General features: G+C 45.3%; 1 protein-coding gene across 3 annotated transcripts in view; it reads right to left on the bottom strand.

Moving 5' to 3' along the window:
- LOC106571030 (choline/ethanolamine transporter flvcr2b) overlaps positions 1–27,906 on the bottom strand; it is a 54,965-nt gene that overhangs the window by 5,815 nt on the left and 21,244 nt on the right. For 2 of the 3 annotated variants that reach the window (XR_006759132.2, XM_045695537.2), the window contains exons 3-9: positions 25,774–25,914; positions 17,836–17,903; positions 12,229–12,332; positions 8,904–9,014; positions 5,275–5,380; positions 4,615–4,726; positions 1,632–1,687 (exon numbers count right to left, since the gene is read on the bottom strand). Coding sequence is in view for 2 of the 3 variants with exons in the window: in XM_045695537.2 (XP_045551493.1) it covers positions 1,632–1,687; positions 4,615–4,726; positions 5,275–5,380; positions 8,904–9,014; positions 12,229–12,332; positions 17,836–17,903; positions 25,774–25,914 (698 nt within the window). In the remaining variant the exon portion in view is untranslated. Of the gene's footprint in view, positions 1–1,631; positions 1,688–4,000; positions 4,408–4,614; positions 4,727–5,274; positions 5,381–8,903; positions 9,015–12,228; positions 12,333–17,835; positions 17,904–25,773; positions 25,915–27,906 lie in introns of those variants that run through there. The other variant, XM_045695535.2, reaches the window with a different exon arrangement.

Below are 27,906 nucleotides of genomic sequence, written 5' to 3'. Positions count from 1 at the left end.
CGTGGAAATTAATATTTGTGTCATTCAAAACTTTTGGCCAAGACTGTACAATGGAAATGGCATCGGTCTGTATGATCAACTCTTTCTCCAGTCAGAAGTCATCAAATTTGACCTCAGGCAACAGTGGACATCAAACACAGATAGACAGACATCAAACAGATAGACAGAACATCAAACAGAACATCAAACAGAACATCAAAGACAGACAGAACATCAGACAGACAGACCATCAGACAGACAGACAGACCATCAAACAGACAGACAGACCATCAAACAGACAGACAGACCATCAAACAGACAGACAGAACATCAAACAGACAGAACATCAAACAGACAGACAGAACATCAGACAGACAGAACATCAAACAGACAACAGACAACATCAAACAGACAACATCAAACAGACAAAAGAGGAGACAAGTTATTCTAGGAACAACATCAAAGGACTGTTAGGTGACTTTGGGAGCATGCTGCACACCAGAAATACTCAGCTACGTATATCACACACACAATGTTCCTAGGCCGTCATTGTAAATAAGAATTTATTCTTAACTGACTTGCCTAGTTAAATAAAGGTGAAATAAAAAATAAAAATGTTCTTATATCCTCGTATGGACCTAAAATGAATTTATATTCAAAATACTATTTTCCTTAACCCTAAACCTAACCCTTACCTTAACCCTAAACCTAACCCTTACCTTAACCTTAACCCTAAACCTAACCCTTACCTTAACCCTAAACCTAACCCTTACCTTAACCCTAAACCTAACCCTTACCTTAACCCTAAACCTTACCCTTACCTTAACCCTAAACCTTACCCCTAAACCTAACCCTTACCTTAACCCTAAACCTAACCCTTACCTTAACCCTAAACCTAACCCTTACCTTAACCCTAAACCTAACCCTTACCTTAACCCTAAACCTTACCCCTAAACCTAACCCTTACCTTAACCCTACACCTAACCCTTACCTTAACCCTAAACCTAACCCTTACCTTAACCCTAAACCTTACCCCTAAACCTAACCCTTACCTTAACCCTAAACCTAATCCTTACCTTAACCCTAACCCTTAACCCTAAACTTAACCCTTACCTTAACCCTAAACCTAACCCTCACCTTAACCCTTAACCCAACCCTAACCTTAACCCTAACCTTAACCCTAACTCTTACCTTAACCCTAAACCTAACCCCTAAACCTAACCCCTTAACCTAACCCTTAACCTAACCCTTAACCTAACCCAACCCCTTAACCCTAAACCTAACCCTTACCTTAACCCTTAACCCAACCCTTACCTTAACCCAACCCTTACCTTAACCCTAAACCTAGCCCTTTCCTTAAACCTAACCCTTACCTTAACCCTAAACCTAACCCTTACCTTAACCCTAACCCTTACCTTAACCCTTACCTTAACCCTAAACCTTACCTTAACCCTAAACCTAGCCCTTACCTTAATCCTTAACCCTAAACCTAACCCTTACCTTAACCCTAAATTTAAAATAGCCTTTGTCCTCAAGGGGATGTGGGAAATGTCCCCATGAGGTACAACTTTCCTTCTTTCACTATCCTCTCCCCCACACACACACAAAACCACCCACTGCCCTAATCCCCGTCCACATCTACCCATACTTACAGCTGCCTTGGCCAACTGGTTAGCCTTCTGTCTCTGCAGGTCTGACTTGATGAAGCCTGGAGAAACAGAAATACATGTCTTAGAAAGACAACATACTGTTGCCAGTCAAAAAAAAAGTCAGAATAGTCAGAATATTCCATTGCAAAAGACAGTAAGGTACAACTTCCACTAGGGGGCACTACTAACACAATGATAGACCATACAGTATGAAGTCAGTTCCTAAATACTGCACAGTAGCCAGCTGGGCTGACCCATCTCGTTAACATAACCGTCTAGCAGAGCTCTCATGTGGGTGAACGTGGACTTCAGCCCTGGTCTGTAGTAGCCATTATGTATGTCATTATAACACAGTAGCTCTCTAGACTGACCCTTAAATCGTATAGACCCATCATTAACAGTCAGGTCAACAGGTCATCTAAAAGTTGTCTCACAGCCCTGGACTTCAGTAGCCAACGGCTACATCCCAAACGGCACCCTATTCCCTATGTAGTGCACTACTTTTGACCAGAGTCCATATAGGTAGTGCACTACTTTTGACCAGAGTCCATATAGGTAGTGCACTACTTTTGACCAGAGTCCATATAGGTAGTGCACTACGTAGGGAACAGGGTGCTATTTGGTACACACACACACACACACAATATGTTTTTATTTTTATTTTTTTATTGTAACCGCCATTGGGAAGTTTATGGTGCAAATCAGAGGACCTGGGTATTAACTCTCTCTCTCTCTCTCTGTGTAATGTTGAAGTACGGCCTGAGGTGGGCCTTCCCCACCCGGTACCCAGCACCTCAACATGCCATTTCTGCTACTGCTTTGTAACCTTCAAATAATACAGTTAGGTTGTTACACAGTAACCACGACGACACAGACACATTCCAAGAGCTCAAGATGTTGCAGGAAAACATTATTGCCCCCGTAACAAAAACCCATGTCGACTGAACATTAACTATGGACTGCACATAAACCCTTAGAAGAAGAAAAAAATTATGCAGTAACTGCAGTCGACTGTGGTATTTTTTGGACGCAGTAATTACAGAACAACTGCTGTTATACGGCATTGTACTGCAGTTATTACTGCACTCTGACTGAAATAAATCTTTTTCGTAAAAAGGAAGTGATATACTTTTCACTCAAACTGAGCTGAGCTGTACAGTGCTGGGCCTGGTTACACATCCACTCGAGTGTTGCTGGAACCATGTAGGAAAGGAACTATCGGAGCCAGCAGAAGGGTTCAGATCGGATTCGGCACCATAGTGTGAATAGGGTCTAGGTACATGAGTTTAGGCTCTTTTCACATTGACGAGAGTTAACGAGATTTTGATTCTTGAGACATTAATAAAAATGTACACTTGCTCATTTCCTCCGGAGGTCACACACACACACACGACACTTGCTAGACAGTCCCCCCCCCCCTCCAAGCAGGACAGTTTAAACAGAATTGTATCGTTAGCAGAGCAATGTTTTTGAAACAGCTGAAATGTATAGGCATTTTCCTTATTAGAGACTTCATTTATTTCATTTTTTTTTTTTTTAATCTGATATTGCAGTATGGGAATCTTCATAACATCATTTATTTTAATGCAAAAGCCCAATGAATTAACAATGTAATGATTTGCATGATCTTTATGAAATTTAGCATGTTTTGTTCTAAGGTAGGTCGAAATGCAATCTATCTATTGTTTAGCTAACATTAGCTGACGTTAGCATTTAGCCTAGGTTGAAGATATACAGGTTAAGACAACGTCGTCACTAATCTGGGACCAGCGCAGTTGCTAACTACCAACCCCGTTGCTACATAGCAACGCTAGTCCCGTTGTTATAATGAGTTATGGAATATTAGAATCCCATTGTCATCTTCAACCTAGCATTCGGCTAACTAGTAAGCTAATGGGTGCAGACATTTTGTTTAGCTTGCTAGCTACCTAGCTTTGTATAATACGAATGACAGTATGATAACGTTACTGTACTTTGATATTCATATGAGAGGGGTAAACGTCCATTTTTTTTTTAATGAAGTTACTTGATGAAGTAAATGTTGTTCGCTAACGTTAGCTAGCAGCTGTGCCACTTTGTCTGTCTGTCTTGCAACTAACTAAAAAAAGAAACCCTTTAGATGTCTGCACATGCTTGTGAATTATTTCCATTAAATCAGGAGTGTAATACGGTAGATGCATGAAAAGTTTCTTGCATAAAGTGAGCTAGGAACTAGCTAGTTGAATAGTTTACATGCTTAGCCTACTGGCTAATTGTAACATTTACAGTACATATGAGCTGTGACATTGCAAATGTGAATTGAAAAGTTTATCTACATATTATTGACATTTTAATAATAAAAAGAGTGAAGAGAGTCTGCCAGAGATCAGCTTATTTAATTTTTATCAAACCTTTATTTAACTAGGCAAGTCAGTTAAGAACAAATTCTTATTTACAATGACGGCCTACCCCGGCCAAACACGGACGACGCTGGGCCAATTGTGCACCGCCTTATGGGACTCCCAATCACGTCCGTTTGTGATACAGCCTGGAATCGAACCAGGGTGTCTGTAGTGACGCCTCAAGCACAGATGCAGTGCCTTAGACCGCTGCGCCACTCGGGAGCCCAAGAGCTTAGTGGTCAACACAGTCGTCTTCGGCCCTTGCGCAGCGCCCGGTCGTCTTCGGCCCTTGCGCAGAATCCGGTCTGGGGATTGAATCCCCTTTCTGCTAGATTCTACACCAGGGGTGTCAAACTCCTTCCTTGGAGGGCTGTGTGTCTGCTGGTTTTTGTCATTTCCTTTCGGGTCCAAATAAGTCATAAACAACCAGGTGAGGGGAGTTCCTGACTAATCAGTGACCTTAATAGATCAATCAAGTACAAGGGAGGAGTGAAAACCAGCTTGACTCCTGTGTTTTACAGTGCTCATCCTTTTCAATCTGTTTCTCCCTCTGTCTATTTAAGTACATAATAGTCTCCTCACGTAAAAATGTAAAGGGTCCGTACCTGTGAGGACCGATCCGATGAAGAGGAAGACACAGAGGAAGATGTTTCCTGCCAGCGTCCCGTAGTTATCTATAATCTTCCCCTGGCAGATAGTGAAGATGATACCAAACACCTGTATAGGGAGAGACAGGTTGTATCGATATACGCAGCCAGGCAGCCAGGCAGACGTCTAGCCAGCCAGCCAGGCAGATGTCTAGACAGCCAGCCAGCCAGCCAGCCAGCCAGTCAGCCAGGCAGACGTCTAGACAGCCAGCCAGCCAGCCAGGCAGACGTCTAGACAGCCAGCCAGCCAGCCAGGCAGACGTCTAGACAGCCAGCCAGCCAGGCAGACGTCTAGACAGCCAGCCAGCCAGGCAGCCGTCTAGACAGCCAGCCAGCCAGCCAGGCAGACGTCTAGACAGCCAACCAGCCAGGTGTCTAGGCAGCCAGGCGTCTAGGCAGCCAGGCGTCTAGACAGCCAGGCACACAGACAGCCAGGCGTCTAGACAGCCAGGCACACAGACAGGCGTCTAGACAGCCAGGCACACGTATATTTTCACAAACACAATATATACACAAACATACCCCAACATTTTCCCATTCTGTTATGGTTCTCTATTATCCCATGGATATGAAAAGCTTTGATCTGTCAACTGTCAGAAGCAGCAACAGTGTGTTCACCTGTGCAGAGCAGTTGAGCAGGCCTGAAGAGGTGCCTTCACACTCGGGGTAGGTTAGCTCCACACCAAACTCAAAGCCCAGGGGAAGATAGCCTGTCATGAAGAATCTATAGACATAGAAATACAACACAGTGTTGTATTCCTTATTGAAGTCACTTGTTAAATCCACTTCAAAATCAGTGTAGATGAAGGGGAGGAGACGGGTTAAAGAAGGATTTTTAAGCCTTGAGACATGGATTGTGAATGGTGTTCCATTCAGAGGGTGAATGGGCAAGACAAAATATGAAGTTCCTTAAAACATGGTATGGTAGTAGATGCCAGGCGTACCGGTTTGTGTCAAGAACTGCAACGCTGCTGTTTTTTTTCACGCTCAACAGTTTTTTTTTTCTCTCCACACTCAATGTTAGGAAGGTGTTCTTAATGTTTGGTATAGTCAGTGTACATAGGGATCGTAGAATTCAGTTCCTACATAAAACAAAAAATGATGTCTCATCACTATTTGGCCAAGTTGTAAAAATCAGAAGTATGGGGTATAGTTTAACAATTTCTCTTCTTAAAATCTGATTTAAATCAAACCCTAACCTTACCTAAACCGCTAACATTATGCCTAACCTTAAATGAAGACCAAAAAAAGCAACTAAAATAAATAAATATCATACATTTTTACAATCTAGAAATTTTTTACTTTTGTAGCTTGACCATATAGTGGGAAACATTTTCTTGACCATGACGGTAGGATACCAAAATGTTCACTCTAGTCTTCTATTTAATTCTGTGGTAATACGGCGCCTTGCAAAAGTATTCAGACCTCTTGTATTTATTCACATATTATTAAAATCAAAGTGCTTATACAGAAACCCAGCAGCTTAAACCCCCAGAGAGCAAAGCGATGCAGGTGTAGAAGCACAGTGATTCTAGTAGGAAACATCTTTCTGTTACAAAGTGGGATTCAAATTTATAGAATTGAAAAAATAAAATCAACAAATCTACCCAAAATACTCAAAGTGGAAGAAAAATGTGAACATTTGTTAAAAAGATTAATAAAAATGGAATAACTAAAATATAGTCATTGCATAAATATCCAGCCCATTTGTTTATGCAAGCCTAAACTAATTCAGGAATAACATTTGACTTAACAAATCACATCATTGACATGGACTCACTGTGTGTGAAATAATAGGGGTTGACATGATTTTTTGCATGACTACCCCTTCCTCTGTCCCCCATACATACAACATCTGTAAGGTCATTCTGTAATTTCAAGCACAGATTCAACTCCAAAAGACCAGGGAGCCTGTCGAAAGCCTCACAAAAAAAGGCCAGTGATTGGTAGAAGGTTAACAATAACAAATCAGACATTGAATATGTCTTTAGGCATGGTCAAGTTAATAATTATGCTGTGGACGTATTAACCCCCCCCCGAGACAAGTCAAAGATACAGTCGTCCTTCGGAACTGAACTGAGCTGCAGGACAGGAAGGAAACTGCTCAGGGATTTCACCATGAGGCCATTGGTGATTTTAAAACAGCTGCAGAGTTCGATGTCTGATGGTAGAAAACTGAGGATGGATCAACAACATTGTCCACAATAATGACCTAAATGACAGAGTGAATAGAATACAAATATACAGAATCAAGGCATTAAAGTAATACTGTAAAAAAACACAGGAATAAACTTTTTGGCCTAAATGCAAAGCCTTATGTTTGGGGGTAAATCCAACAACACATCACTGATTAACTGTCTTGTTATTTTCAGGCATGATGGTGGCTGGACCACGGTATGTGTATACTTGACATCAGAAAAGACGGAGGGTTTTCAGAGTAAAAAGAAACAGGATGGAGCGCAGCACAGGCAAAATCCTAGAGGAAAACCTGCTTCAGTCTGCTTTACACCAATCACTGGGAGACAAATTCACCTTTCAGCAGGACAATAACCTAGAACTCAAGGCCAAATCTACACTGGAGTTGCTTTCCAAGAACACAGTGAATGTTCCTGGGTGGCCAAGTTATATTTAAGTCAAAACTGTATATGCCTTGACAGAGCTTGAAGAATTATGAAATGAATAAATGGGTTAATATTGTACAATCCAGGTGAGTAGAGACGTACCCAATAAAACTCACAACTGTAATCGCTGCCAAAAGGTGAATCTAACGTGTATTGACTCTGGGAGCTGAATACATTTACATTTACATTTTAGTCATTTAGCAGACGCTCTTATCCAGAGCGACTTACAGTAGTGAATGTATACATTTCATACATTAAAAAAAAAAAAAATGTATATTTTTTTTTTTGTATTGGCCCCCCCGTGAATACTTATGTAATGACTATATTTTAGTTATTTTATTAATTTTTTACCTTTATTTAATTTCTATTAGTCTTTTTTTTTAAATACATGAAAAAAATCCACTTTGACAGAGAATGTGGTGTAGATTGTTGGCAATTTACAATTAAATCCATTTCGATCCCACTTTGTAACAATAATCCCACTTTTAATCCCACTTTGTAACAATAAAATGTAAAGAAATTGAAGGGGTATGAATACTTCTGCTAGACACTGTGTATATTGATGCCTAGAGACACCACAGTAAACAAGGAGAAAGGAGACGTGTATATTGATGCCTAGAGACACCACAGTAAACAAGGAGAAAGGAGACGTGTATATTGATGCCTAGAGACACCACAGTAAACAAGGAGAAAGGAGACGTGTATATTGATGCCTAGAGACACCACAGTAAACAAGGAGAAAGGAGACGTGTATATTGATGCCTAGAGACACCACAGTAAACAAGGAGAAAGGAGACGTGTATATTGATGCCTAGAGATGCCAAAGTTAACAAGGAGAAAGGAGACGTGTGTATATTCATACCGAGAGACACCACACAGTCAACAAGGAAATCTTTCTGATTGAGAGGGTGTCAAATACTTATTTCCCTCACTAAAATGCAAATCATTTTATAACATTTTTGACATGCGTTTTTCTGGATTTTTTTGTTGTTATTCTGTCTCTCACTGTTCAAATAAACCTACCATTAAAATGATAGACTGATCATTTCTTTGTCAGTGGGCAAACGTACAAAATCAGCAGGGGATCAAATACTTTTTTCCCTCATACTTAGCCTACTGTAACTACCAGAATAGCCTGGGTTGACAGATGGCTTCAGAAATGTGAGGATGTTGGTCAGTGTGTGTAAAAGGCAGAGGTAGCAGCTCAGGTGTTTCAGAGAGAGAGAGAAAGAAGTGACAGCGAGAGAAAGAGCGAGAGAGACAGAGAGAGAGACAGACAGAGAAAGAGACAGAAAGAGAGAGAGACAGAAAGAGAGACAGACAGAGAAAGAGAGAGACAGAGAGAGAGACAGTGAGAGAAAGAGAGACCGAGAAAGAGAGAGAGAGAGAGAGAGAGAGAGAAAAAGAGAGACAGCGAGAGAGAGAGAGACAGCGAGAGAGAGAGACAGCGAGAGAGAGAGACAGCGACCAAATGATGAGAAAGCAAACATATTACTATATTCCACACTGGAAAGAATCAACCAAAAAACAGAGCAAATTGGAATGCTATCTGGCCATAAACCGAGACACAAAGAGACAAAGAGACAGAGAGAGAGACAGACAGAAACAGACAGACGGAGGTCTTACCCCAGAGCTCCAGCGGTGAGGAAGACTACCCAGAGATGACCCAGACTGAGGGTGAAGGCGTAGACCAACATCCCTACGAAGGACATGAGGTAGACAGCCAGGGTAGTCTGTCTGAAAGACACAATCAATGAGATATATATTTTTTTTAACAATATAAAATAAAAAATAAAAATAAAAAAATAACAAAATAATTACTTTATTTAATTAACAAAAAGTTATGCAACACCCAATTCCCCTGTGTGAAAAGTAATTGCCCGTTACACTCTAACTGGTTGTTCCACCTTTAGCTGCTATGACTCTAAACAAACACTTCCTGTAGTTGTTGATCAGTCTCTCATATCACTGTGGAGGAATTCTGGCCCACTCTTCCATGCAGAACTGCTTTAACTCAGAGACATTTGTGGGTTTTCAAACATGAACTGGCCGTTTCAAGTCCTGCCACAACATCTCAATTGGGAATAGGTCTGGACTTCTCATGTAGAATTGATTGTGTTTTTTGGGATCATTGTCTTGCTGCGTGACCCAGCTGTGCCTCAGCTTCAGCTCACAGACGGATGGGCTTGACATTCTCCTGTAGAATTCTCTGATACAGAGCAGAATTCCATGGTTCCTTCTATTAAGGCAAGTCGTCCAGGTCCTGAGGCAGCAAAGCATCCCCAAACCATCACACTACCACTACCATGCTGTTGGTATGAGGTTCTTACTGTGGAATTGCAGTGTTTGGTTTTCACCAGACATAATAGGACCTATGTCATCCAAAAAGTTGACTCAAGTTTTCCAGAAAGCATCTGGATGACCACCAATACTCTTGGAAGAATGTTCTATGGACAGACGAGTCAAAAGTATAACAACTTTTTGGACGATACATGTGTTGTGTACGTCTTTAGACAGCGATTGCCAACCAATGAACTGATCGTGAACAACACTTACGGATGTCTCCGTCTGTTGAACTGAGAGGACGGAGTGGGGCAGGAAACAAGGTCACGTAAACAGACAATGTCGGTGATGGGGCTGATTGGCTCAGGAGACTGGTTGACTGCCAGTTATTGGGACTGATGTCAACCGTAGACAGGGATTCTGATGAACCAACCAGAGCAGACCTCAGCTAAAAATGGCCTCTATGACATCATCTTACCTAGGGTTCTAGATCAATGTCAACTCGTGGTGTGTTCGTATATTCATACTGGAGTGCCAGAGGGTGCTCACAGTGCACTCTGGGCTTTTGAAAAATTCAGAACGTTGTCAAGATTGTCCGCTTCGCTCTCTGAAGCGTTCATAGCGCACACTGGACGCTCCTCTGAACGAGGAGCTGGGTTGACCTGAGCGTTCTGACCTCACAACGGCAGTCAAGCACCCAAGCTAACATGGCTAACGTTGGCTAGCTTGCTAGCTACTTCCAGACACATAATGAGAGAACAGCTCACACTGACCATTTTACTCTCCCTAGCAGAGCTGGTTAGGCTGTTTTCATGTTATCCAGAGCATTGGTGACTGTACCTGTGCTGCTGGCAACTATTTCATTACGCTTTTTTGCCAACGTTTACTGACACCGGCCAGATTCAACGGGTGTTGAGCGTTAGTAAATTCATCAGTTATTCTGTGCTGCAGCGAGAGTGCTCTGATATCGGAGTAGATAGCCAGAGTGAATTTACGAACGCACCCTTTAAAATTGACATCATGTGCCCATTTAATATCTAAGATAAAGACAGAGTTGAGTTGGCATATTAAATAGTTTCACAGACCAAGCGGTTCTATCACCCAAATCAAGCCGTAACAGTGAATTTAAAAAAAACTGGATGTCATGAGTGAGTCAGTATGCCGTTTTGTCCTATAGTATATTATTTTTAATCCCAGCCCCCGTCCTCGCAGGCCTTTTACCTTTTTGTAGGCCGTCATTGTAAATAAGAATTTGTTCTTAACTGAATTGCCTAGTTAAATAAAGGTGAAATAAAAAAATTAAAAAAACACGACATGAAACAGCAAACAACATGAAACAAGGCCAGCCAAGAAGAAGAAACAATGCTAATCAACATCCTGTATAGTCAAGTAGACGGAAGTCACACACAGCTGGTCAACAACATGAAAAGGATAAAACATGGACAGTACAGAACGCAAGACAATAGCATCACACAAATCCATTGGTGAGAGTTGCTCAGTGAGTTTCTTTCCCAGCGTTCAAAACTGGTTGAAAAAAATCTATGAAACCAGCTTTGTCCAGTGGGTCGGTTCCAGACAGTGTTTTGAAATTAGACAAGGAAACATATGGGAATACTGTATCTTATTCCACATCTCCATACCCCCTGTCCCCCATCCCCCTGTCGCCCGTCCCCCTGTCCCCTGTCGCCCTGTCCCCCCTGTCGCCCGTCCCCCTGTCGCCCGTCCCCCTGTCCCCCGTCCCCCTGTCGCCCGTGCCCCTGTCGCCCGTCCCCCTGTGGCCCGTGCCCCTGTCGCCCGTCCCTCTGTCGCCCATGCCCCTGTCGCCCGTCCCTCTGTCGCCCGTCGCCCGTCCCCCTGTCGCCCGTCCCCGTCGCCCTGTCCCCCTGTCGCCCGTCCCCCCTGTCGCCTGTCGCCCGTCCCCCTGTCGCCCGTCCCCCTGTCGCCCGTGCCCCTGTCGCCCGTGCCCCTGTCGCCCGTCCCTCTGTCGCCCGTCCCGTCCCCCTGTCGCCCTGTCCCCCTGTCGCCCTGTCCCCCTGTCGCCCGTCCCCCTGTGGCCCGTGCCCCTGCGCCCGTCCCTCTGTCGCCCGTGCCCCTGTCGCCCGTCCCTCTGTCGCCCGTCGCCCGTCCCCCTGTCGCCCGTCCCCGTCGCCCTGTCCCCCTGTCGCCCGTCCCCCCTGTCGCCTGTCGCCCGTCCCCCTGTCGCCCGTCCCCCTGTCGCCCGTCCCCCTGTCGCCCGTGCCCCTGTCGCCCGTGCCCCTGTCGCCCGTCCCTCTGTCGCCCGTCCCGTCCCCCTGTCGCCCTGTCCCCCTGTCGCCCTGTCCCCCGTCCCCCTGTCGCCCGTCCCCCTGTCGCCCGTCCCTCTGTCGCCCGTCCCCCTGTCCCCCTGTCGCCCTGTCCCCCGTCCCCCTGTCCAGAGTCACTTCAAATTCCTTTAATGATGTAAAATGTACTGTAGTTACTAGGGTTGCAAAATTCCAGGAACTTTCAATAAATTCCCTGGTTTTCCTGAAGTCCCAGTTGGAGATTTCCCAGAATAAGCAGGAAATCTGGAATTCTCCAACCAGGAATTCTGGGAAAAACCAGGGAATTTATTGAAAGTTCCCAGAATTTTGCAACCCTAGTAGTGACCCACGAGAAATGCACGTTAAATAACCTAGACTTTACTTACTTGTATGTTTTGGTGCTGTCCAGCCAGATACCACAGATCAGCGACCCCACCATGCCAGCGATAATGATGGTGAGGCCTATCCTCCCTGCATTCAACTCTTCACCCTGCGGGTCAGAACAGACAGGCAGACGACAGTAGGGTTAGTGTCAGTGTGTCTGTGTAGCTCAGGTCAAGCGTAGTACGCTATATAGGGAATTCTGTGCCATTGGGACGCATCCCATGTCTCAGGGTTACCCTTGTGCATGCTACTCTAACCCAGTGGTTCCCAAACTGTGGGGCGCAAGGGGTTGGCAAGGCCCCCCCCCCCCCCAAAAAAAACTTGTAATAGTAGATTTTAAAAAATTGGGTAGTGCATCATCAGTTCCTCTTGTCATGTTACTTCAGACGTTAGAGAGATATTTATAACTGGTCAGTAATGTCCAGATCAACTAGCCCAAGTCAGCTAGCTTTAGCTAGCTTTTTTTAGCCCATAGATTTTGGTTGTAAATGTTTGAGTCACTCAAACATCCCATGAACACACATAAGGCATGGCAACATGTGTAGAATTGCAAGAAAATAATTAGCAAATTATCTGCAACCCATTGCAAAATGTGTATTATTGCAGGAAATGTAAAACCTGCAAACTTCTTCTCTCCGCCAACAAGGGGGGTGTGAACAGTTTGGAAGGTGGGGGGGGGGGCCTGAGTGAAAAAGTTTGGGAACAACCTGCACTAACCAACTGGTGACTATACCGGAAAGGTTTCTGAGAGCTGTCTTCAGTGTTGAACAGAGTAATGAGATAAATGTGATGCTATACAGCAGGGGGGTCAAACTCCACGGAGGGCAGAGTCTCTGCAGGTTTTTGGTATTTCTTTTCAACTACGACCTAAACAACCAGGTGAGAGAAGTTCCTTAATCATCAGTGACCTAGACAACCAGGTGAGAGAAGTTCCTTAATAATCAGTGACCTAGACAACCAGGTGAGAGAAGTTCCTTAATAATCAGTGACCTAGACAACCAGGTGAGAGAAGTTCCTTAATAATCAGTGACCTAGACAACCAGGTGAGAGAAGTTCCTTAATAATCAGTGACCTAGACAACCAGGTGAGAGAAGTTCCTTAATAATCAGTGACCTAAACAACCAGGTGAGAGAAGTTCCTTAATAATCAGTGACCTAAACAACCAGGTGAGAGAAGTTCCTTAATCATCAGTGACCTAGACAACCAGGTGAGAGAAGTTCCTTAATAATCAGTGACCTAGACAACCAGGTGAGAGAAGTTCCTTAATAATCAGTGACCTAGACAACCAGGTGAGAGAAGTTCCTTAATAATCAGTGACCTAGACAACCAGGTGAGAGAAGTTCCTTAATAATCAGTGACCTAGACAACCAGGTGAGAGAAGTTCCTTAATAATCAGTGACCTAAACAACCAGGTGAGAGAAGTTCCTTAATAATCAGTGACCTAAACAACCAGGTGAGAGAAGTTCCTTACTAATTAGTGACCTAGACAACCAGGTGAGGGGAGGTGCTTAATAATCAGTGACCTAGACAAGCAGGTGAGGGGAGTTCCTTAATAATCAGTGACCTAGACAACCAGGTGAGAGAAGTTCCTTAATAATCAGTGACCTAGACAACCAGGTGAGAGAAGTTCCTTAATAATCAGTGACCTAGACAACCAGGTGAGGGGAGTTCCTTAATAATCAGTGACCTAGACAACCAGGTGAGGGGATTTCCTTAATAATCAGTGACCTAGACAACCAGGTGAGAGAAGTTCCTTAATAATCAGTGACCTAGACAACCAGGTGAGGGGCGTGACCACCCTCTCTCCCCACGTACTGCCACCCGGTGACCACCCTCTCTCCCCACGTACTGCCACCCGGTGACCACCCTCTCTCCCCACGTACTGCCAGAGCAGTGAAAGGCAAGGGTGGTAAGGGGTGAACACCGGGGCCGTGTTAGGTAAGGGGTGAACACCGGGGCCGTGTTAGGTAAGGGGTGAACACCGGGGCCGTGTTAGGTAAGGGGTGAACACCGTGTTAGGTAAGGGGTAAACACCGGGGCCGTGTTAGGTAAGGGGTGAACACCGTGTTAGGTAAGGGGTGAACACCGGGGCCGTGTTAGGTAAGGGGTGAACACCGTGTTAGGTAAGGGGTAAACACCGGGGCCGTGTTAGGTAAGGGGTGAACACCGTGTTAGGTAAGGGGGGAATACCGGGGCCGTGTTAGGTAAGGGGTGAACACCGGGGCCGTGTTAGGTAAGGGGGGAACACCGGGGCCGTGTTAGGTAAGGGGGGAACACCGTGTTAGGTAAGGGGTGAACACCGTGTTTGGTAAGGGGTGAACACCGGGGCCGTGTTAGGTAAGGGGTGAACACCGTGTTAGGTAAGGGGGGAACACCGGGGCCGTGTTTGGTAAGGGGTGAACACCGTGTTAGGTAAGGGGGGAACACCGGGGCCGTGTTAGGTAAGGGGTGAACACCGGGGCCGTGTTAGGTAAGGGGTGAACACCGTGTTAGGTAAGGGGGGAACACCGGGGCCATGTTTGGTAAGGGGTGAACACCGTGTTAGGTAAGGGGGGAACACCGGGGCCGTGTTAGGTAAGGGGTGAACACCGGGGCCGTGTTTGGTAAGGGGTGAACACCGTGTTAGGTAAGGGGGGAACACCGGGGCCGTGTTTGGTAAGGGGTGAACACCGGGGCCGTGTTAGGTAAGGGGTGAACACCGGGGCCGTGTTAGGTAAGGGGTGAACACCGTGTTAGGTAAGGGGGGAACACCGGGGCCGTGTTAGGTAAGGGGTGAACACCGGGGCCGTGTTTGGTAAGGGGTGAAACACCGGGGCCGTGTTTGGTAAGGGGGGGAAACACCGGGGCCGTGTTTGGTAAGGGGGGAAACACCGGGGCCGTGTTAGGTAAGGGGGGAACACCGTGTTAGGTAAGGGGGGAACACCGGGGCCGTGTTAGGTAAAGGGGGAAACACCGGGGCCATGTTAGGTAAAGGGGGAAACACCGGGGCCATGTTAGGTAAAGGGGGAAACACCGGGGCCATGTTAGGTAAAGGGGGAAACACCGGGGCCATGTTAGGTAAAGGGGGAAACACCGGGGCCATGTTAGGTAAAGGGGGAAACACCGGGGCCGTGTTAGGTAAAGGGGGAAACACCGGGGCCATGTTAGGTAAAGGGGGAAACACCGGGGCCATGTTAGGTAAAGGGGGAAACACCGGGGCCATGTTAGGTAAAGGGGGAAACACCGGGGCCGTGTTAGATAAAGAGTCTTGGTTCAAATCACTTACAGTAATGTCTTTTAACCTTTTACTCTACTTGTAGAATAATGTATCCATTGTTAACCTAATAATACGGTCATGTTCCAGTTGCCACATAAAGAGGATCGGACTTACAGGGTACAGTAAATGAGGGAAGGACGATAATGTCTGGAGTGGGGTCTACTGTAAATGTTCCTGCTGGTCTTTATATCCCCACATACAGGGAAGAGATCAGGACTTACAGGGTAGTCATCGAGTCGTCTCTCCTTATCATTTATCATATACTGTAGGCTACTTGGCATAAAGCCTGTATTGTTACTCAAATTATTCTTGTTCCAATATTTCAATGCTGTTTGACTGTAGTGTTTCAGTGCCCACGGGCTGCATTAAAGATCAGAGCGATCAGGACATGCTATAGGGTACAGCAGAAGAGGGAAGGACAACAATGTGTCTATTGTGATCTAAATGAGACTCGCTCCAGCTGTAGTTGCACTGTTTTCAATGAATAGTTCCAGTGTTCCCATACTGCACTGTAGATCCCACAGGGTCAGAACTTAGTTCCAGTGTTCCCATACTGCACTGTAGAGCCAACAGGGTCAGAACTTAGTTCCAGTGTTCCCATACTGCACTGTAGACAGGGTCAGAACTTAGTTCCAGTGTTCCCATACTGCACTGTAGATCCCACAGGGTCAGAACTTAGTTCCAGTGTTCCCATACTGCACTGTAGAGCCAACAGGGTCAGAACGTAGTTCCAGTGTTCCCATACTGCACTGTTAGAGCCAACAGGGTCAGAAACTTAGTTCCAGTGTTCCCATACTGCACTGTAGATCCCACAGGGTCAGAACTTAGTTCCAGTGTTCCCATACTGCACTGTAGATCCCACAGGGTCAGAACTTAGTTCCAGTGTTCCCATACTGCACTGTAGAGCCAACAGGGTCAGAACTTAGTTCCAGTGTTCCCATACTGCACTGTAGAGCCAATAGGGTCAGAACTGAGTTCCAGTGTTCCCATACTGCACTGTAGAGCCAACAGGGTCAGAACTGAGTTCCAGTGTTCCCATACTGCACTGTAGAGCCAACAGGGTCAGAACTTAGTTCCGGTGTTCCCATACTGCACTGTAGAGCCAATAGGGTCAGAACTGAGTTCCAGTGTTCCCATACTGCACTGTAGAGCCAACAGGGTCAGAACTGAGTTCCAGTGTTCCCATACTGCACTGTAGAGCCAACAGGGTCAGAACTTAGTTCCAGTGTTCCCATACTGCACTGTAGAGCCAACAGGGTCAGAACTTAGTTCCAGTGTTCCCATACTGCACTGTAGAGCCAACAGGGTCAGAACTGAGTTCCAGTGTTCCCATACTGCACTGTAGAGCCAACAGAGTCAGAACTGAGTTCCAGTGTTCCCATACTGCACTGTAGAGCCAACAGGGTCAGAACTTAGTTCCGGTGTTCCCATACTGCACTGTAGAGCCAATAGGGTCAGAACTGAGTTCCAGTGTTCCCATACTGCACTGTAGAGCCAACAGGGTCAGAACTGAGTTCCAGTGTTCCCATACTGCACTGTAGAGCCAACAGGGTCAGAACTTAGTTCCAGTGTTCCCATACTGCACTGTAGAGCCAACAGGGTCAGAACTTAGTTCCAGTGTTCCCATACTGCACTGTAGAGCCAACAGGGTCAGAACTTAGTTCCGGTGTTCCCATACTGCACTGTAGAGCCAACAGGGTCAGAACTTAGTTCCAGTGTTCCCATACTGCACTGTAGAGCCAACAGAGTCAGAACTGAGTTCCAGTGTTCCCATACTGCACTGTAGAGCCAACAGGGTCAGAACTGAGTTCCAGTGTTCCCATACTGCACTGTAGAGCCAACAGAGTCAGAACTGAGTTCCAGTGTTCCCATACTGCACTGTAGAGCCAATAGGGTCAGAACTGAGTTCCAGTGTTCCCATACTGCACTGTAGAGCCAACAGGGTCAGAACTGAGTTCCAGTGTTCCCATACTGCACTGTAGAGCCAACAGAGTCAGAACTTAGTTCCAGTGTTCCCATACTGCACTGTAGAGCCAACAGAGTCAGAACTGAGTTCCAGTGTTCCCATACTGCACTGTAGAGCCAACAGGGTCAGAACTTAGTTCCAGTGTTCCCATACTGCACTGTAGAGCCAACAGGGTCAGAACGTAATTGTAAATACACCACAGGAGGCTCGTGGCGCCTTAATTGGGGAGGATGGGCTCGTGGAATAGTAACAAATACAAAGACATGGTTTCCAGGTGTTTGATGTCGTTCCATTTGCTCCATTCTCAGACATTGTTGTGAGCCGTCCTCCCTTCAGCAGCCTCATGTGGTCCACACAGTGTGTAGAGGAAAGAAGGGCAGAACTTACAGGGTAATGCTCGATGATCATGCGGTTCAGCAGTGTGCCAACAGCATAGAAGCAGCCCACGTTCAGTCCTGTGGGAGAGAGACACAGTGAGATACAGCCAATAGGGACTCGGCACACTCGGAGAGCAGCCAATAAGGGTTGACGTTAGAGGTAGGTCGCCCGTCCGTGGTTGATAACAGTATTAACAGAGGCAAAGGGGATCAGTGAGTCAGGAGAGAGAGAGAGGTAGTGGTTAGGGTTGTTACGGTGACCGTATTACCGCCACGCCGGCGGCCACGAGTCATGATTGCAGTCAAATTCCACGTGACCGTTTAGTCACTGTAATTAGGTTTCTCCGAGCTCTGATGCTGCTGCTGGTCATTAGCCTAACAAACTTGCTAACTGCCTGGTACTCAGCACTCTATTGTCCATCTAATCACTCTGACATCAATGTACTGTAATTTCCGGACTATTGAGCGCACCTGAATATAAGCCGCACCCACTGAATTAAAAAAATATATATATCTTGAACATAATGTCTATAAGCCGCAGGTGCCTACCGGTACATTGAAACAAATGAACTTTACACAGGCTTTAACGAAACACGGCTTGTAACAAAAAATTTGAAAGCGGGAAAAAATCCATATATTAGCAGCGTCATTGTTTAAGCCGCGAGGTTCCAAGCCTGGGAAAAAAGTTGCGGCTTATAGTCCGGAAATTACAGTAAATGTCATGGAAAATCTAATCAAACACTTCATGAGAGCCTATGAGTTCTATAGGTTATGCAATTGCGTGATAAAACAGAGTGATGGCCTCTATTAAAAAGAGGAGGATCCCATCAGCTTTCTATAGGCTAGGCCTACTATATTTATTTCTTAACTTTCCTAATGTTAAGCATATTGCTTCTCTTTACAACAGGAGTATAGCCTACCTGGCTGGTATGAAAATGAACCACGGGGAAAAGTGTCCTCCATTCGCTATTTAAGTGCAGAGATGACATGTATTTTTCCCCCTGACCTGTTTCAGACAGGTGCATGATAATGGTCCATTCTAAATAAAAACTAATGTCACACATACATTATTTAGTATATGTAAATGACAAGATTAAACCAAGAATAGTCTGATGGGTGACAATATTAGCCTATCACTTGTGAATGATGCCCAGCGTAAGAAACAATGCCTTTTTTGGTGACTTTTTATAAATCATAGTCGCACACTTCTCATGTAGCCTAGCTCATCGGCCTATATGTTTTGATAAGGTTTGTATCACAACTAAAGTGGCCAAATAACTTCTTAAAATGAAGCGCATTAACCTCTATGGGCTAGGTGGGACGCTTGCAGCCAGTGGAATCCCGTGGCGCGATTTTCAAATACCTTAGAAATCCTATTACTTCAATTTCGCAAACATATGACTATTTTACACCATTTTAAAGACAAGACTCTCGTTAATCTAACCACACTGTCCGATTTCAAAAAGGCTTTACAACGAAAGCAAAACATTAGATTATGTCAGCAGAGTACCCAGCCAGAAATAATCAGACACCCATTTTTCAAGCTAGCATATAATGTCACAAAAACCAAAACCACAGCTAAATGCAGCACTAACCTTTGATGATCTTCATCAGATGACGCACCTAGGACATTTTGTTACACAATACATGCATGTTTTGTTCAATCAAGTTCAAATTTATATCAAAAACCAGCTTTTTACATTAGCATGTGACTAGCATGTGACTAGCATTCCCACCGAACACTTCCGGTGAATTTACTAAATTACTCACGATAAACGTTCACAAAAAAACATAACAATTATTTTAAGAATTATAGATACAGAACTCCTTTATGCAATCGCTATGTCCGATTTTAAAATAGCTTTTCGGTGAAAGCACATTTTGCAATATTCTGAGTAGATAGCCCGGCATCACAGGCTAGCTATTTTGACACCCACCAAGTGTGTCACTCACCAAACTAAGATTTACTATAAGAAAAATGTGATTACCTTTGCTGTTCTTCGTCAGAATGCACTCCCAGGACTTCTACTTCAATAACAAATGTTGGTTTGGTTCAAAATAATACATATTTATATCCAAATAGCGGCGTTTTGTTTGTGCGTTCAAGACACTATCCGAAGGGTAAAGAAGGGTGACGCGCCCGACGCGTTTCGTGACAAAAAAATTCAAAATATTCCATTACCGTACTTCGAAGCATGTCAAATGCTGTTTAAAATCAATTTTTATGCGATTTTTCTCATAAAAAAAGCGATAATATTCCGCCCGGGAAACCCTGTTTTAGTTCAAAGACGAAAAAATAAAAACATGGTGTCGCCTCGTGCACACGCCTCAGTCTCATTGTCCTCAGATCGACCACTATCCAAATGCGCTACTGTTTTTCAGCCATGGCCTGCAAAGCCACCATTCATCGTTCTGGCGCCTTCTGAGAGCCTATGGGAGCGTTAGAAAATGTCACGTTATGCCAGAGATCCCCTGTTTTGGTTAGAGATGATCAAGAAGGCCAAGAAATAGTCAGAGAGAGCGCTTCCTGTTTGGAATGTTCTCAGGTTTTGGCCTGCCAAATGAGTTCTGTTATACTCACAGACACCATTCAAACCGTTTTAGAAACTTTAGGGTGTTTTCTATCCAAATCAAACAATTATATGCATATTCTAGTTACTGGGCAGGAGTAGTAACCAGATTAAATCGGGTACGTTTTTTATCCGGCGGTGCAAATACTGCCCCCTATCCCCAACAGGTTAATCCACTTTACAAGGGGTGTAGAGCCTAACTCAACCTATTTCTTTGTTCGATTGTATTCTTCATACTATAAAATAATGCCACGGAATTCTAAGCAAATCTTGTCTGCTAAATGAACTAGTGTAGCCCCACAGCCATATGGCATAGCCACATCAGGACCTGCTAAATGAACTAGTGTAGCCCCACAGCCATATGGCATAGCCACATCAGGACAACTCAGAGTATGCTATTCTGTTCTTCTGAAATAGACTACATATTCTTCATATCCTGTTCCTTTAGACCTGTCTAAAATAAATAATGGATTTATTGTGAAGGTGGAGGCTATATTACATGGATTTATTGTGAAGGTGGAGGCTATATTACATGGATTTATTGTGATGGTGTAGACTATATTACATGGATTTATTAGACTTTTTAAAATGTAGACGTTCCAAAAGGTCTGAATCAGTGGCTTGTTGTCTGTGTGTGGAAGCCAGGAGATACTAACTGTGTTAATGTTAATGAAATAGGTCCTCCTACATATTTAATTTTTTTTTTAAATCAGAGAAGCACTTGATACTGCCTCACATCCCCTTTGTGCGGCCATAATGCACCCCCCCCCCCAAAAAAAAATCCATGCCTTTTGCAGCCCTTCTTCCTGAATTCCGTTCCGAAGCACCTCTCACTCACATGGCTCTGCATCAGGTGATCGGGTCTTTCTCACAGGCTACAAGTGAAGACAGACACGTCGGGGACACATCCTTATCCAATTCCGAGGTGCATATTTTAAGATATTGGAAGAACTGTCCACATTTACTTTGTCGTCAGCCAACAAGATGAGTAGGCCTAACGAGAAAAAAAGGAAAAGCACTAGTCTATGTAAATCTATTATCCCCCATTAGTACAAAAGTCGACCTATTCTGTGCGAGAAATAAATATTCCAGAACATGGTCTGGGACAGTTGTAGGATGTGATAGATCCCAAATTAATACAAACACTGGCATCCCAAAAACCTTTAAAAGCAATGAGGCTGATGCATCAGATGCTTCTACCCCTGTATTGCTTGCTGTTTGGGGGTTTTAGGCTGGATTTCTGTACAGCACTTTGAGATATCAGCTGATGTAAAAAGGGCTTTATAAATAAATTTGATTGATTAAGATCAGAACGTTTAGCAAAAATGTTTTGAGAAATTATTAGGCTATTTCTTCACATTACAAGCGCAGCAATGCTCACATGGCAGTAGGCTATAACTGCAAATGCTCCTTTAGCTGGAAAAACACCAGTATCTAAAGTGACCACAAATGAAATTATGAGCGTTAAGCTTTTATTATAAAAGGTGCATTTTTAAATGGTGAAAATTGTCTTCCACAAACTTGAAACTCACGTGCTGTAAATTACCACGAGACCGACAGTTATTTGCTTGACAATCATCGGCAGACGAAATGTCGTGACCGCAACAGCTCTAGTAGTGAAACCAGGCCAGGGGGAAACGCATGTAGCAGGGGATTTAACCACAGTATCACACACTTACGGTGTAGAGACACACAGTATCACACACAGTGTAGAGACATACAGTATCACACACACAGTGTAGAGACACACAGTATCACACACACAGTGTAGAGACACACAGTATCACACACAGTGTAGAGACACACAGTATCACACACAGTGTAGAGACACACAGTATCACACACAGTGTAGAGACACACAGTATCACACACAGTGTAGAGACACACAGTATCACACACAGTGTAGAGACACACAGTATCACACACAGTGTAGAGACACACAGTATCACACACAGTGTAGAGACACACAGTATCACACACACACACACACACGGTGTAGAGACACATGGTATCACACACACACACACACACCATGGCCTTAGCAGTTTAGTTTCATGTCCTGGTACACAACAAGGACACCATTATCCACCTTGCCCAGAGAATGACCCTAACCCATATCAGAGAGGTCAGGAGAGGAGACAGAACCAAGCTGATACTATTCCCTATATAGTGGTACTACTATAGACCAGAGCCCTATTCCCTATATAGTGCACTACTATAGACCAGAGCCCTATTCCCTATATAGGGGTACTACTATAGACCAGAGCCCTATTCCCTATATAGTGCACTACTACAGACCAGAGCCCTATTCCCTATATAGTGGTACTACTATAGACCAGAGCCCTATTCCCTATATAGTGCACTACTATAGACCAGAGCCCTATTCCCTATATAGGGGTACTACTATAGACCAGAGCCCTATTCCCTATATAGTGCACTACTACAGACCAGAGCCCTATTCCCTATATAGTGGTACTACTATAGACCAGAGCCCTATTCCCTATATAGTGCACTACTATAGACCAGAGCCCTATTCCCTATATAGTGCACTACTATAGACCAGAGTCCTATTCCCTATATAGTGCACTACTACAGACCAGAGCCCTATTCCCTATATAGTGGTACTACTACAGACCAGAGCCCTATTCCCTATATAGTGGTACTACTATAGACCAGAGCCCTATTCCCTATATAGTGCACTACTATAGACCAGAGCCCTATTCCCTATATAGTGCACTACAATAGACCAGAGCCCTATTCCCTATATAGTGGACTACAATAGACCAGAGCCCTATTCCCTATATAGTGGTACTACTATAGACCAGAGCCCTATTCCCTATATAGTGCACTACTAGACCAGAGCCCTATTCCCTATATAGTGCACTACCTCTGACCAGAGCCCTATTCCCTTTATAGTGCACTACTTTAGACCAGAACCCTATTCCCTATATAGTGCACTACTATAGACCAGGGCCCTATTCCCTATATAGTGCACTACTATAGAGCAAAATACATTTAGCCCATGATAACAATTGAATTATCAATAAACGTTTAACCTTTCGGGTCAAAAACGTGTAACATCTGAGTGTTAAACAGCCAATAAGCCTGACATGAATTTAGATCAAATAATGAAAGGAATATGAGAGCATAACACTTCCTCTGTTTGGGACAGCCAATAGCATCCTAGCCAGCACAAAGTCCTTTCCCATAGGATAATACATTAACGGTGTACCTGTGATGCAGTGTGGGAAATATGGTGCGTCGGATACTAAAAACGGAAACTTGGAGAGAATTCGGAAGTAACCACTAGAACGTCCTTCCTAGTGGGAAACCCGGGTTCAGAATGATGACCAGTTTGTGACGTTTCATCACTGACATTTTACCTTTCGGAACCAAAAGATAGTAACAAACACGTAGCTCGGTTAACCCATACGGTCAAGTGGAGGTAGGAGTTCCTTAGTACCATCCGAACGCACCAATAACCACCTGACAACTAAAGACTCAACTGGTCGTTCTACTGTGGTAGATCAGACTGACAGTGACGATCATTATCCTGTTAGGGCTAGGGGGCAGTATTTGCACGGCCGGATAAAAAACGTACCCGATTTAATCTGGTTACTACTCCTGCCCAGTAACTAGAATATGCATATAATTGTTTGATTTGGATAGAAAACACCCTAAAGTTTCTAAAACTGTTTGAATGGTTTCTGTGAGTATAACAGAACTCATATGACAGGCAAAAACCTGAGAAGATTCTGTACAGGAAGTGCCCTCTCTGACCATTCCTTGGGCTTCTTGGCTCTCTTTATTGAAAACTGAGGATCTTTGCTGTAACGTGACACTTCCTACGGCTCCCATAGGCTCTCAGAACCCGGGAAAAAGCTGAATGATGTAATTCCAGCCCCAGGCTGAAACACATTAGCGCCTTTGGTAAGTGGTCGATCAGAGGACCATCAGACTGAGGCTCGTGCACGAGGGGATCCCATGTTTTTATTTTCTCTCTCTTTGAACGTAAACACGCTTTCCCGGTCGGAATATTATCGCTTTTTTACGAGAAAAATGGCATAAAAATTGATTTTAAACAGCGGTTGACATGCTTCGAAGTACGGTAATGGAATATTTAGAATTTTTTTGTCACGAAACGCGTCGTGCGCGTCACCCTTCTTTACACTTCGGATAGTGTCTTGAACGCACGAACAAAACAGAGGATATTTGAACATAACTATGGATTATTTTGAACCAAACCAACATTTGTTATTGAAGTAGAAGTCCTGGGAGTGCATTCTGACGAAGAACAGCAAAGGTAATAACATTTTTCTTATAGTAAATCTGACTTTGGTGAGGGCTAAACTTGGTGGGTGTCTAAATAGCTAGCCCTGTGATGCCGGGCTATCTACTTAGAATATTGCAAAATGTGCTTTCACCGAAAGGCTAATTTAAAATCGGACATAGCGAGTGCATAGAGGAGTTCTGTATCTATAATTCTTAAAATAATTGTTATGTTTTTTGTGAACGTTTATCGTGAGTAATTTAGTAAATTCACCGGAAGTTTGCTAGTATGCTAGTATGCTAGTTCTGAACGTCACATGCTAATGTAAAAAGCTGGTTTTTGATATAAATATGAACTTGATTGAACAAAACATGCATGTATTGTATAACATAATGTCCTAGGTGTGTCATCTGATGAAGATCATCAAAGGTTAGTGCTGCATTTAGCTGTGGTTTGGGTTTATGTGACATTATATGCTAGCTTGAAAAATGGGTGTCTGATTATTTCTGGCTGGGTACTCTGCTGACATAATCTAATGTTTTGCTTTCGTTGTAAAGCATTTTTTGTAATCGGACAGTGTGGTTAGATTAACGAGAGTCTTGTCTTTAAAATGGTGTAAAATAGTCATATGTTTGAGAAATTGAAGTAATAGCATTTCTAAGGTATTTGAATAACGCGCCACAGGATTCCACTGGCTGTTACGTAGAGAGGTTATCAGACTTTTATAACCCTAGCATTTATCACGCTTCCTCCTGGCTCCAGAATAACCTTCTTTGCTTGTAATAGAATTTTATTATTTATTTAACTAGGCAAGTCAGTTAAGAACAAATTCTTATTTTCAATGACAGCCTGTGGGTTAACTGCCTTGTTCAGGGGGCAGACCGACAGATTTGTACCTTGTCAGCTCGGGGGGTTTGAACTTGCAACCTTTCAGTTACTAGTCCAACACGCTAACCACTAGGCTACCCTGCCTCCCCAGAATGGCCGATCACCAAGTACTGAAGCCCAGTACAGCATGGCTCAGCTCAGCTTGGCATGGTTCAGATTGGCTCGGTTCAATAGTGTGGTAGAATAGTTACAATAGTGATTACCAGGGTGGTGTACTAACCGTATGTGAGGATAAGGAGGAGGAAGGGTTTGTTTCGGAGCAGCCTGAGGATGGAGGCTGTGTAAGAGTACTGTTCTGGAGGGATGCAGCGAGCTGTGGCCTGGGCCTGGGTGGGAGGAAGCTCCGGACGCTCCTGGAACACTGTGGAGAGAGGAAGGGAGAGATGGAGAGAGGGAGGGGGGATGGAGAGATGGAGAGAGGGAGGGGAGATGGAGTGATGGAGGGGGGATGGAGAGATGGAGGGGAGATGGAGAGAGGGAGAGAGGGAGGGGAGATGAAAAGAGGGGGGGTGGAGAGATGGAAAGAGGGAGGGGTGATAGGGAGGGGAGATGGAGAGAGGGAGGGGGGGATGGAGAGAGGGAGGGAGAGATGGAGAGATGGTGAGAGGGAGGGGAGATGGAGAGAGGGTGGGGGGATGGAGAGATGGTGAGAGGGAGAGATGGAGAGATGGTGAGAGGGAGAGAGTGAGGGGGGGATGGAGAGAGGGAGGGAGAGATGGAGAGATGGTGAGAGGGAGGGGAGATGGAGAGAGGGAGGGGGGATGGAGAGAGGGAGGGGGGATGGAGAGAGGAGAGAGGGAGGGGGGATGGAGAGAGGGAGGGGAGATGGAGAGAGGGAGGGAGGGGGGGATGGAGAGAGGAAGGGGAGATGGAGAGAGGGAGGGGGGGATGGAGAGAGGGAGGGGGGATGGAGAGAGGGAGGGGGGGATGGAGAGAGTGAGGGGGGATGGAGAGAGGGAGGGGGAGATGGAGAGAGGGAGGGGGGATGGAGAGAGGGAGGGGGGATGGAGAGAGGGAGGGGGAGATGGAGAGAGGGAGGGGGGATGGAGAGAGGGAGGAGAGAGGGAGGGAGGGAGGGATGGAGAGAGGGAGGGGAGATGGAGAGAGGGAGGGGGGATGGAGAGAGGGAGGGGAGGATGGAGAGATGGAGGGGGGATGGAGAGAGGGAGGGGGAGATGGAGAGAGGGAGGGGGGATGGAGAGAGGGAGGGGGGATGGAGAGAGGGAGGGGAGATGGAGAGAGGGAGGGGAGATGGAGAGAGGGAGGGGGGGATGGAGAGAGGGAAGGGAGATGGAGAGGGGATGGAGAGAGGGAGGGGAGGATGGAGAGATGGAGGGGGGATGGAGAGATGGAGGGGGGATGGAGAGAGGGAGGGGGAGATGGAGAGAGGGAGGGGGGATGGAGAGAGGGAGGGGGGATGGAGAGAGGGAGGGGAGATGGAGAGAGGGAGGGGAGATGGAGAGAGGGAGGGGGGATGGAGAGAGGGAAGGGAGATGGAGAGGGGATGGAGAGAGGGAGGGGAGATGGAGAGATGGAGGGGGGATGGAGAGAGGGAGGGGGAGATGGAGAGAGGGAGGGGGGATGGAGAGAGGGAGGGGGGATGGAGAGAGGGAGGGGAGATGGAGAGAGGGAGGGGAGATGGAGAGAGGGAGGGGGGGATGGAGAGAGGGAAGGGAGATGGAGAGGGGATGGAGAGAGGGAGGGGAGATGGCGAGAGGGAGGGGGAGATGGAGAGAGGGAGGGGGGATGGAGAGAGGGCGGGAGTTAACCTGTTAACCTCACTACAGTACAACTAGAGAATGGTGTTAACCTCACTACAGTACCACTAGAGAATGGTGTTACAAATGTCCTTTTGTTTTTCACAATGAGCATAATAACCACTCCCCCCAGCAACAAGACAATGGTGTTTTCATCCGTTGTGTTCCGCTCTACAACTCGTGACCCGGCCCTCTGAGTGGGTGACTTGTATGTCACACCGTGATGACACGGTTCCCTACAGTCTGCGGCCACTCCTACACGTGTCAGCAATAAATCAGTTAAACCAGTTTGTTTCAGTGCTGAAAACAGTTGCTTCTTGGCCACGGCAAAAATATCTGCTTTTGCATGTCTGTGCTTGTTATGAGAAATAAAACAGAGTTTATGGGATAAACAGAAAGCAATAAGAAGAGGGGAGACACAGAAATACAGACAGACGAGAGTGGGGAGAGAGAGAGAGAGAGACAGAGACGAAGAGAGAGCGGAGGGTCTTTGTGCTGACACATTTCCTGTCTGTAGTAACGGGTCACTTCCTACAGAACGCAGCCCTTCTCCCACTCAGAGCGCTCCCCTAACTTTTCTAAGTCAGAAAGCACAC

This window comes from Salmo salar, chromosome 15 (genome assembly GCF_965601325.2).
Source record: "Salmo salar chromosome 15, fSalSal1, whole genome shotgun sequence".
Classification (NCBI taxonomy): Eukaryota; Metazoa; Chordata; class Actinopteri; order Salmoniformes; family Salmonidae; genus Salmo; species Salmo salar.
Note: the sequence above shows the minus strand (reverse complement) of the source record. Positions and strands in the feature narration are given on the sequence as shown.